General features: G+C 36.9%; 2 protein-coding genes across 2 annotated transcripts; one reads left to right on the top strand and one right to left on the bottom strand.

Annotated features, from left to right (window-relative positions):
• Positions 1 to 626: 626 nt before the first annotated feature.
• LOC133327243 (cytochrome P450 6g1-like) lies at positions 627 to 9770 on the top strand. The gene is made up of 4 exons (XM_061535803.1): positions 627 to 1877; positions 2992 to 3245; positions 8226 to 9435; positions 9492 to 9770. Exons 1-4 carry the CDS (start codon positions 627 to 629, stop codon positions 9768 to 9770), a joined length of 2994 nt encoding a protein of 997 aa, XP_061391787.1.
• Positions 9771 to 10763: 993 nt separating this feature from the next.
• Positions 10764 to 12179, bottom strand: LOC133327240 (cytochrome P450 6g1-like; the record flags this gene model as incomplete). The annotated part of the gene is made up of 2 exons (XM_061535800.1): positions 10764 to 11057; positions 11118 to 12179. Coding segments are annotated over 2 exons (1356 nt in total), but the record flags the coding sequence as incomplete, so codon positions are not given.
• Positions 12180 to 12601: the final 422 nt, after the last annotated feature.

Genomic DNA, 12601 nt, shown 5'->3' with positions numbered 1-12601 from the left:
AAGGCGTGGATTGTTAAAGAATACTTTTTCAAGGTCCCACACAAGGCGTGGATTTATAAAGAATATTTTTTCAAGGTCCCACACAAGGCGTGGATTTATAAAGAATATTTTTTCAAGGTCCCACACAAGGCGTGGATTGTTAAAGAATATTTTTTCAAGGTCCCACACAAGGCGTGGATTGTTAAAGAATATTTTTTCAAGGTCCCACACAAGGCGTGGATTGTTAAAGAATATTTTTTCAAGGTCCCACACAAGGCGTGGATTGTTAAAGAATATTTTTTCAAGGTCCCACACAAGGCGTGGATTGTTAAAGAATATTTTTTCAAGGTCCCACACAAGGCGTGGATTGCCATTGTTGCTTAATTTTGTACCACACTGTACGTAAGCATTAGGCTTCAATTTGAAATACCGATAAGAATTTTGCTAATGAACCATTGAGGTCTGTTGGGATCATTTGGTAAGCAATTAATATAAACAACAAAGAAAATACCTTCTCTTATAGAATGACTTTTAATTTAGGAAATTTATTATAATCAAAATTTTAAATTCTCCGCACAGTTAATTAATTGCATCTGAGAACGCCAACATTCGCAAATCGGATCGGAACAAATAATTTGGTAAAAAAAATGTTACAACTTATATTAATTCTCGCAACAATTTTGCTACCCATCTACATGTGGTATCGGCGGCAATTTTCATATTGGAATCGTCACAAAACAATACCCAGCGTAGAAGGACGAATTTTTAGTGGCTGCCTGGTCGATACATTACGTTTTAAGACCAATTTTGGTTATTACCTAAAGACAATCTATGATGATCCAAAATTTGGCAATGAACCCTTGGTGGGTATTTACGGTCTGCACGAACCTGCTCTGATGGTAAAGGATCCGCAAATAATTAAATCAATTTTGGTGAAGCATTTCGATAGTTTCCATGATCGTTTTGCCGAACAAGATGTGGACTACGATCCAATTGGTGGTCAAGCAATGTTTATGACCTCATATGCGACATGGAGGGAGATGCGGACAAAATTAAGTCCACTATTTACCAGTGCCAAATTGAAGACGATGTATGGTCTAATACAACATGTGGCCCAAAATATGGAACGGTATCTGGAGAAGCAATCGACGGTGATGCGTTGTGACATGAAGGAATTTTGTGCCAGCTACACAATTGATATAATCGCCACGGTGCTGCTGGGATTCCAATCGAATTCCATGGAAAATCCTTCAGAGGAGTTGCGAAATATAATTCGAAAATTAACAGAGTTCTCGGGAAGAAGAGCCTTTAATTTTATCATCGCCTTTTTTGTACCAAGTCTGGCAAGATTTTTCCGCTCAAAGCTTTTACACGAAGAAACGGAACATTTTCTACGGACCTCAATTGTCCAGGCTGTTGAGGAGAGGAAATTGAGTGAAGAGACACGCAACGATTTAATTGATATCCTTGTAAAGTTGACGGATGACGCCAAGGAAAGTGGTCGAGATATGTCACAATTTATGGATTGTCTATTGGCCCAGGTGGGCATATCGATATCGGCTGGTTTTGATACCACAGCCACCTCCATGTCAAATGCCCTTTTGGAATTGGCCAAGCAACCGGAAATTCAAAGGCGTCTGAAAAAGGAGATTAAGGAGGCATTTGAGGCGGAGAAGGGTACAAGTGTGTCCTATGAAAATCTCAGTAAATTACAATATCTTGATATGGTTGTGTGTGAGACCTTAAGGTTGTATCCGGTATTACCAATACTTCAGAGAAGATATAATAAAGGAATGGGGGCGAGGGAGGGGTACTCACTGAAACCCTATTCGGATTTTGTTCTACCCGATGGAATGACAATGTTTATATGTACCTATGGTCTGCACTATGATCCTAAGGTGAGTTAATTTTTTTCGAGGTCCAAATGAGGCATCGATTTAAAAAAAAATGTAGTTTCTTTAAAGAGCGAGGTTTTTTAAGAAAATAATTTTAGGTTTATTAAGGAGCGTAGATTTTTGAAAAAAATATTTTTTTCAGGTTCTCTAAAAGGCGTGGATTTTAACATTTTTGAGAATATGCATAGAATCACTTTCTGAGTCGATTTACACATGTCCGTCTGTCTATGTATTTTTGTGAACAAAGTACAGGTCGCATTTATGATCCCATTTGGATGAAATTTGCCATAGGTCACTTATTTGGCCCAAGTACAAACCCTATTGAAATTGGGAAAAATCGGTTCAGATTTAGATATAGCTCCCATATATATTTTCGTCCGATTTAATGTAAGTGGTGCACCAAGGTCCCTATATATCTTTCTATTTGCATATTTGGCACAGCGTAACGAATTAGGCCTAGAATGATGTGTGTTAAGTTTCCTGAAAATCGGTTCAGATTTTGATATAGCTCTCATATATATTTTCGTCCGATTTAATGTAAATGGTGCACCAAAGTCCCTATATATCTTTTGATTTGCACGAAATTTGGCACAGCGTAATGAATTAGGTCTAGAATGATGTGTGTTAAGTTTCGTGAAAATCGGTTCAGATTTGGATATAGCTCCCATATATATTTTCGTCCGATTTAATGCAAATGGTCCACCAAAGTCCCTATATATCTTTTGATTTGCACGAAATTTGGCACAGGGTAATGAATTAGGTCTAGAATGATGTGTGTTAAGTTTCGTGAAAATCGGTTCAGATTTAGATATAGCTCCCATATATATTTTCGTCCGATTTAAGTTAAATGGTGTACCAAACTCCCTTAATATCTTTCGGTTTGCACGAAATATGACACAACGTAATGAATTAGGTCCAGACTGATGTGTGTTAAGTTTCCTGAAATCTGTTCAGATTTAGATATAGCTTCTATATCTGATCATATGAAAAATTTAGTATCGGTTGCAGAATGAAATGTTTATGGATCCAATTTAATTCGAATTTTACTGGTCCGTTAATAATGCGACGTCTGTTAGGATTTTTAATTAAAATAATTTCACTTATCCCTATTGTTTAGTACTGGCCTGAACCTCACAAATTCAATCCGGAACGTTTTGTACCTGAAAATAAAGTAACACTGCTGAATTCCATGACCTATTTACCCTTTGGTGCTGGACCTCATAATTGCATTGGCGCTCGATTGGCAATGCTGCAATTGAAATGTGGATTGGTACATCTGCTGAAGAATCATTATGTTCGGATATGTGACCAGACGGTTGTGGAACCGGAATTCGAAGCCAGATCATTTGTATTGCAGGTTAAAGGTGGAATGTATTTGGAAATTGTAAAGGATGGCGAAAAATAAATTCGTTTGCGAAATATAAAAATCATATCGGTCCACTGTTTTGTGTATCGAACAAGCTAAATATTTGTTTTTGAATATGTCTCCGTTCTCACAACTGTTTTATATTCCAATGTGTAATTTTTGTCTATAAATATATTTGTTTGTTTTTATACCCTTCACCACACTGTGGTACAGGGTATTATGACTTTGTGCATATGTTTGTAACAGGCAAAAATAATCGAGATAGACCCATGGTTCCTTTTGAGAATATGCATAGAATCACATTCTGAGTCGATTTACGCATGTCCGTCTGTCCGTCCGTCCGTCCGTCCGTCTGTCCGTCTGTCCGTCCATGTATTTTTGTGAACAAAGTACAGGTCGCATTTATGATCCGATTTGGATGAAATTTGGCACAGATTACTTAATTGGCCCAAGGACGAACCCTATTGAAATTGGAGAAAATCGGTCGACGTATAGGCATAGCTCCCATAAAAGGGTACCCCCAAATTTTCGGTATTTTGAGGTTCTTGAGCGCGTTTTTTAATTGAATTCGCTGAAATTTGGTACTTTGGGTTCTTATTGGGAAGCAAATCTCCCTACCAAAAATTATAAATATAGGTCAATTTTTTCGGATAGCTCCAATAAAAGGGTACCCCCAAAATTTCGGTATTTTGAGGTTCTTGAGCGCGTTTTTTAATTGAATTCGCTGAAATTTGGTACTTTGAGTTCTTATTGGGTAGCAAATCTCCCTATCAAAAATTATAAATAAAGGTCCATTTTTTCGGAGAGCCCCCATATAAGGGTACCCCCAATTTTCGGTATTTTCGGGTTCTTGGGCACGTTTTATAACGGAATTCTCTGAAATTTTGTACATTGGGTTCTTATTGGGTACCAAATTACTCCACTAAACATTATAAAAATAGGTCCAGTTTTTATGGTAGTCCCCATATAACGGTACCCCCAAATTTTTGGTATTTTGGGGGTTCTGATCGTATTTTTCGACCGAATTGACTGTAATTTAGTTAGTCGAGTTCTTATTAGGTAGCAAATCTCTCCACTATAAATTATAAATATTGGTCAATTTTTTCTGGTATCCCATATATAAGGGTACCCCTCAATTTTCGTATTTTGAGGTTCTTGAACCAAATTTTTTTTATACCCTTCACCACACTGTGGTACAGGGTATTATGTCTTATGCATATGTTTGTAACAGGCAAAAGGAAACGACATACACACTTTTGAGAATATGCATATGCGATTTAAGCACGAAATTTGGCACAGCGTAACAAATTTGGCCTAGAATGATGTGTGTTAAGTTTTCTGAAAATTGGTTCAGATTTATATATAGCTCCCATATATATTTTCGTCCGATTAAATGTAAATTGTGCACCAAAGTCCCTATATATCTTTCGATTTGCACGAAATTTGGCACAGCGTAATGAATTATCTCTAGAATGATGTGTGTTAAGTTTCCTGAAAATCGGTTCAGATTTAGTTATATATCTTATATATATTTTCGTCCGATTTAAGGTAAAGTGTGCACAAAAGTCCCTATATATCTCTCGATTTGCACTAAATTTGGCTCAGCGTAATGAATTGGGTCTAGATGTGTGCTAAGTTTCCTGAAATCGGTTCTGATTTAGATATAGCTTCTATATCTGACCAAATGAACAGTTTAGTATCGGTTGCAGAATGACGTGTTTATGGTTCCAAATTCATTTTACTGATCCGTTAAAAATGCGACGTCTGTTAGGATTCATCTGTTGAATATACTCAAAGTGGTGAAGGGTATCATAAAGTCGGCCCCGTCCGACTTTACTACTTTCCTTACTGGTTTTTATAATAAATTATTCTTATTGTGACGCCGTCGATAATAAATTACATACAATAATACATTTCATTTGTCATTAATTTATTTTATTGTTCGCAAGATGGGATAATTAAAATAAAATTATGAAATGTTTTTTTCCCCATCGTCGAAAGATAATTCTGCGTCACATTGACCTTTTCGTGGTATTCCCTATATATGGATACAAACTGTATGAAAATTGGCTTCATCAAAACCTTTGTAACTTTTTAGTATGACAATATAATAGAGTCTTAAGAGTCGTATATTAGACCTAATATTTTAAACGTACCTGTCAATATTAATCGATTCCGCGACAAATGATTTTCGAACTAAATGGTCCAACATTATATTACCACGAATATCACAAGAGGAACACATTGAAATATGCAGCCCGATTCGTCTCCTGTAGTCTAAAACATATATATGAACTTCCAAAACCTGAACGCAGTACGCCAGCACTTCCACATAAACATGACCAGTATTATTGAGGGTCTGACATCGTCACCATTGCAGAACTATAGGATCCATTATTTTCACTGAAAATAAAATTTGTTTTTTTTCTGTTAAATGGAGTGTCTAGATTATTCGGTGTAGCTCAACTTCATATTGATACCTTTTGTGGTTCATTGAAATTCATGCATCGTCTAACCCACTCTATAATTTGTTGAGACTGTCAGTTTCGCTTGAATCAGTTATTTTTTAATAGATTTTTAATTCAAATATATTGTTGTTGGCGACGTTACCCCAGTGTGCAAAAATCACGCCTATTGTGGACTTTGGAAAAAAGTATTAAAAAACGCCTATTGTGGACTTCTAAAAAAATATTTTTTAAAAAAATCTAGGTCTATTGGGGACTTTTGAAAAATAAAATATTTAAAAAAAAGTCCCGTCTATTGTGGACTTTTGAAAACATATTTTTAAAAATCCTTGAAAAAATATGTTTAAACCAGTAAGGAAAGTAGTAAAGTCGGACTGGGCCGACTATATGATATGCTTCACCACTTATAGTATATTCTATATATGTATCCTAACAGACGTCGACTTCTCGAAGGAACATAGACATGAAATTGAACGAACTTTAATCTAAATCTAACCCGATTTTCTAGGAACTTAACACACGAACTATGGTAGGGACAGATTTCCATCTCAAAGGTACGAAACTCTGAATAAATCTGAACCGATTTTCACGAAACTTAGCACACATCATTCTGGAACTAATTCAGAACCCTATGCCACATTTCGTGCAAATCGAAAGATGTATAGGGACTTTGGAGCCCCATTTACCTTAAATCGGGCGAAAATATATATGGGTGATATATGTAAATCTGACCCGATTATCTCGAAATTTAGCAAACATCATTTTAGACTCAATTGAGTAAACCATGCAAAATTTCGCGAATATCAAAAGATATATAGGGACTTTGGTGCATCATTTACAAAAAATCGGACAAAACTATATATGTGGGGCCTATATCTAAATCTGAACAGATTTTCTCAAAACTTAGCACATATCATTCTGGAACTAATTCAGAACTCTATGCCAAATTTCGTGCAAATCGAAAGATGTGAAGGGACTTTGGTGCACCATTTACAAAAAATCGGAAAATACTATATATGGGAGCTATATCTAAATCTGGACCGTTTTGCACGAAAATAGGCTCAATTCAGCACGTATGCCATATTTCGTGCAAATCGAAACATATATAGCGACTTTGGTGTACCATTTACCTAAAATCGGACGAAACTATATATGGGAGTTATATCTAAATCTGAACCGATTTTCGCGAAACTTAACACACATCATTCTAGACCTAATTAATTACGCTATATCAAATTTCGTGCAAATCGAATGATATATAGGGACTTTGGTGTACCATTTACCTAAAATCGGACGAAACTATATATGGGAGCTATATTTAAATCTGAACCGATTTTTAGGAAACTTGGCACACATCACTACAGGCTCAATTCACTACACTACGCCAAATTTCGTGCAAATGGAAACATAAATAGGGACTTTGGTGCACCATTTACATTAAATCGGACGAAAATATATATGGGAGCTATATCTAAATCTGAACCAATTTTCACGAAACTTAAAACACATCATTCTAGATTTTACTCAGTACGCTATGCCAAATTTCGTGCAAATCGAAACATATATAGGGACTTTGGTGCACCATTTACATTAAATCGGACGAAAATATATATATGGGATTTATATCTAAATCTGAACCGATTTTCACGAAACTTAACACACATCATTCTAGACTTTACTCAGTACGCTATGCCAAACTTCGTGCAAATCGAAACATATTTAGTGACTTTGGAACACCATTTACCTTAAATAGAACGAAAATATATATGGGAGCTATATATAAATCTGAACCGATTTTCGCGAAACTTAACACACATCATTCTAGACCTAATTCATTACGCTATATCAAATTTCGTGCAAATCGAATGATATATATTTGGACTTTGGTGCACCATTTACCTTAAATCGGACGAAAATATATATGGGAGCTATGTCTAAATCTGAACCGATTTTCCCAATATCAATAGGGTTCGTCCTTGGGCCAAACAATTCACCTGTGCCAAATTTCATCTAAATCGGATTATAAATGCGACCTGTACATTGTTTACAATTTAACACCAACAGACGGACGGACGGGCATGCATAAATCGACTCAGAAAGTGATTCTATGCATATTCTCAAAAGAAACTATGGGTCTATCTCGTTTCCTTTTGCCTGTTACAAACATATACTCAAAGACCCTGTACCGCAATGTGGTGAAGGGTATAAAAATTGATACTCCTTGAAGATTTTTTTTAAATCCATGCTTGTTGATAATATTTGGAAATTTATTTTTTATATAGTTTTAATCCACGTTTCTGACCCCCATGACCCATTAGTGTATTATCACGTAATTACCACCTGTTTAAACGACCCTCATATGACACATCGAAAATATTTCCAGCCAAATTGACTATTTAATCCGATAATAACTCACAGTCATTCGTTATCAATTTGTCGCATTGCATTTGCTGTTCGGAAGTTCGGAATGCTGCTCACCGCATTGTTGACCGTGTCAACAATAATATTCTGCGTATTAAGTATTTGCTATTATCGAAATTTCAATTTCTGGGCACGCTATAAAAATGTACCAAGTGTACCAGGTCGAATATTTAGTGGAAATTTTGTGGATTTTATAACGTTCAAAACTAATTTTGCCTATCATCTGAAAACGATCTATGATGAGGAACAATTTGCCACGGCACCAGTTGTGGGGGTTTATGGTTTATATAAACCCGGTCTGCTGATACGAAATTTGAATCTGGTGAAATCGGTGCTCATCAAGGATTTTGATTGTTTCCGTAACCGTTTTGCCAAAATCGATGATCACCACGATTCGCTGGGCGGACAAATGATGTTCTTTGCCGACTATCCGCTGTGGAAGGAAATGCGTAGCAAATTAAGTCCCACCTTTACCGCGGGGAAATTGCGAAACATGTATCCCCTGATCCAACAAGTGGGGGAAAATATGCGGAAATTTTTAGATTCCCAGCCGGATGTATTCCAAGCCGAGATGAAAAATTTGTGTGCCCGCTTTACCACCGATGTTATTGCCACAACTATTTTTGGTTTCAAATCGAATTCGTTGGAGAATCCCTTGGAAGATTTTCATAAAGAAGTGAAGGGTTTGGCCTATTTCACCTGGCGTAGGGCATTTGATTTTATTATTATAATGTTTGCCTCAAGATTGACACGAATTATGGGTTCTAAAATTCTCTACGCAGAAACGGAGCACTTCTTAAGGGCCACCATAACCCAGGCTATTCGAGATAGAGAATCGCGTAGCGGAGCGGAACAACGTAATGATCTCATTGATATTTTTGTAAAATTGAAGCAAGAAGCCGAGCTCAAGGGGGAGTGGAAAATGGAGAGGTTCATGGAGTGCCTAATGGCCCAGGCGGGGATTTTTATGATTGGTGGATTTGAAACCTCATCGACAACCATGTCAAATGCCCTTTTGGAGTTGGCAAAACAGCCGGAGTTACAAAGGAAATTGAGAGAGGAAATCAAGGAAGCCTTCCGTGAAGGTCAAGGGCAAATTTCGTATGAAGGTATCAACAACAAACTGCCCTATATGGATATGGTTATCTATGAAACGTTGAGGTTATATCCGGTGTTACCTGTTCTGGAAAGGCAATATGCCACACCGCCAGGAAAGCTACCGTATTCTTTGAAACCCTATTGTGATTTTACACTATCCGAGGGTATGCCCGTATTTATATCACCCTATGCCCTGCACTATGATCCAAAGGTGAGGTATCATTTTTTTCTATGGCGATCAGTTTTAAATATTTTATCCCTTTTTAGTATTGGCCAAATCCCAAGCGCTTTGATCCAGAACGATTTTCGGTGGAACGTAGGACGGATATACATCCCATGGTCCATTTGCCTTTTGGTAATGGTCCCCACAATTGTATTGGTGCCCGTTTGGGTATGATACAAGTGAAAGCTGGCCTGGCGTATATCTTGAGAGATCATTATGTTCGTGTGTGTGGCAGGACCAAAGTGGAACCGAAATTTGAAGCCAAGGCACTTGTGCTACAAGTCAAAGGTGGAATTTATTTGGAAATTGTCAAGGATAAATGAAATAGAAAATATAAACAGATAAATTATTTTAAGGTGTGCGCGTGTGTTTTTTTTTTAAGAATATATTTCAAGATCTGCAAGAGGGGTGGATTTTTAAATAACATGTTATTAAGGACCAACATAAATAAAGAGGTCTTCTATGCTATAGAAGAGGTATTCCATGCTACAGAAGAGGTTTTCTATGCAATAGAAGAGGTCTTCTATGCTATAGAAGAGGTCTTCTATGCTATAGAAGAGGTCTGCTATGCTATAGAAGAGGTCTTCTATGCTATAGAAGAGGTCTTCTATGCTATAGAAGAGGTCTTCTATGCTATAGAAGAGGTCTTCTATGCTATAGAAGAGGTCTTCTATGCTATAGAAGAGGTCTTCTATAGAAGAGGTCTTCTATGCTATAGAAGAGGTCTTCTATGCTATAGAAGAGGTCTTCTATGCTATAGAAGAGGTCTTCTATGCTATAGAAGAGGTCTTCTATGCTATAGAAGAGGTCTTCTATAGAAGAGGTCTTCTATGCTATAGAAGAGGTCTTCTATGCTATAGAAGAGGTCTTCTATGCTATAGAAGAGGTCTTCTATGCTATAGAAGAGGTCTTCTATGCTATAGAAGAGGTCTTCTATGCTATAGAAGAGGTCTTCTATGCTATAGAAGAGGTCTTCTATGCTATAGAAGAGGTCTTCTATGCTATAGAAGAGGTCTTCTATGCTATAGAAGAGGTCTTCTATGCTATAGAAGAGGTCTTCTATGCTATAGAAGAGGTCTTCTATGCTATAGAAGAGGTCTTCTATGCTATAGAAGAGGTATTCTATGCTATATTTAAATAATATATTTTGAGGCCTAGTAGAAGCTTGCATTTTTTAAAAATATTTTTAGGGCCTACAAGATGCCTAGATTTTTTAAAGAATATTTTTTCAAGGTTTTTTATAAGGCGTGGAATTTTTTAAAAAGAATTTATTTAGATTTTATGTTCAGATTTCCAAATTTTGTTTCATATTTTTTTTAAATATTATCACACATATCATCTCTGACAAATTCCAGGTGCATGCCTCCCTTCAGCTGCAAAACAAAGGCCTTGGGATCAAAATCAAGTTGCTGTGTGGTACGATCACATGCCCGAACACGATGGTTCTTAAGGATCTGAATAAGTCCACACTTGGTTTGCATTTGACCCAAACGACTGCCCACACAATTGTGGGGGCCATTACCAAATGGTAAATACGCCATGGGATTTATAAAACCTTTATTTTCCGGCGAAAATCGATCCGGTTGAAATTGCTTCGGGTTGGGCCAATACTGAAAGAAGAGAAAAAATAATTTTTTTTAAGAATCACAACTGGGATAAACATGCTTTACCTTGGCATCATAATGTAGCCCAAAGACGGATATATAAATCGGCATTCCCTCAGGTATGGCATAATCGCAGTACGGCATCAGAGAATAGGGCGCAGAATTACCCTCCGCTTTACCATATTTCCGTTCTAGTATTGGTATCACCGGATACATTCGCAGGGTTTCATTGGCGACCATATCCAAATATTCCATGGCATTAAAATCCTCATAAGAAAGCTTCCCTTTGGATCCCTTGAATGCTTGCAAAATTTCCTTGCGTAGTTTGTCTTGTATTTCCGGATGCCTGGCCAATTCGAAGAGAGCAAATGATATTGTGGTGGCGGAGGTTTCATAGCCAGCTGCCAGAAAAACGATGGCCTGGGAATGCATAAGTTCCATAAAAGATCGTGGATCTTCATTCATTTCCTCTTTTAGTTTTATAACAATATCGATGAAATCATTACGAGTGCGGCCACTTTCTTCCCTCTCCTTGATAATATATCTCAAAGAGTTTCTGAAGAAGTCAATACAGTTCTTTTCAAAAAACTTCACACCAAACAAGCGTACCATTTTCGGGGCAAAAAATATAATAGCGATACGCACAGCTCTCCCCAAATCAAATGTAGCGATTTTTCGGGTTTGAATATAAATTTCCTCCTGAGGATTTTCTATGGAATTTGAAGAGAAACCAAAAATGGTGGTGGCAATTACATCGGTGGTGTAACGAGCACATAAACCCTTCACTTCCATAGAGAACACATGACCCTGCTTCATTAGGTGATCGCCAATATTTTCAGCCACACCCATCACAAGAGGATACATGGCCCGAAGTTTTCCTCCCGAAAACATGGGCGAGAATTTCGAACGCATTTCTTTCCACAATTTATAGTCACCAAAGAAAATATTATTCGCAGCAATTGGTTCGGTATGGGGATCTGGCTTCGAATAACGATTACAAAACTTATCAAAATCTTTAATAAGTATGGCCTTGATGAGTTCTGGATCACGTATCAACAAACTAGGTTTATAGAGGCCATAAACACCCACCACCGATTCGTTGTGAAATTTTGGATCGTCGTATATCTCCTTCAAAGCAAATCCATAATTTGTTTTGAATAGAAAAATGTCCTTGGGATTTGCACAAAATATCCGACCGCGCACAGAGGCTACGTTTTTATATTTTCGCCAATAGGAAAAATTCACTTTATAGAGTAAATAAATTATAAAAAATCCAGATGCCGCCAGGAGTGCCAAAATTTGCAAAAACATTTTGTCAACGAAATGCAGAAATGCAGACTGATAGACACTCGGTTTGAAAGATAATCGAAATACTGAATTGTATTCGGATTTGATTTCAATTCCAAAAATTTATAAATGCCCTCAAGAGCAGGTCTTATCACCAATACACAAATCATCTGACCCATCTTTTTCAGTTCAATGGACTTAGCGTAATTGACTGAGTTGAATGCGATTCTAGTTTTGGTATTAATTTCAAGTTCAATATTGGG

Source organism: Musca vetustissima, unplaced genomic scaffold (assembly GCF_032173495.1).
Source record: "Musca vetustissima isolate MV318-11 ecotype Yass unplaced genomic scaffold, APGP_CSIRO_Mvet_v1 utg73050, whole genome shotgun sequence".
In the NCBI taxonomy this organism is placed as follows: Eukaryota; Metazoa; Arthropoda; class Insecta; order Diptera; family Muscidae; genus Musca; species Musca vetustissima.
The sequence above is the reverse complement of the archived record's forward strand: the minus strand, read 5'-3'. Positions and strand labels throughout refer to the sequence as shown.

Bases quoted from the DNA above. Each gene is read 5' to 3' on its own strand.
- LOC133327243 (XM_061535803.1), top strand. From the start codon at position 627: ATGTTACAACTTATATTAATTCTCGCAACAATTTTGCTACCCATCTAC. The intron at 3,246-8,225 runs GTATTTGGAAAT...CTGCGTATTAAG, and splicing joins TTGCAGGTTAAAGGTGGAAT to TATTTGCTATTATCGAAATT. The intron at 9,436-9,491 runs GTGAGGTATCAT...ATCCCTTTTTAG, and splicing joins CCCTGCACTATGATCCAAAG to TATTGGCCAAATCCCAAGCG.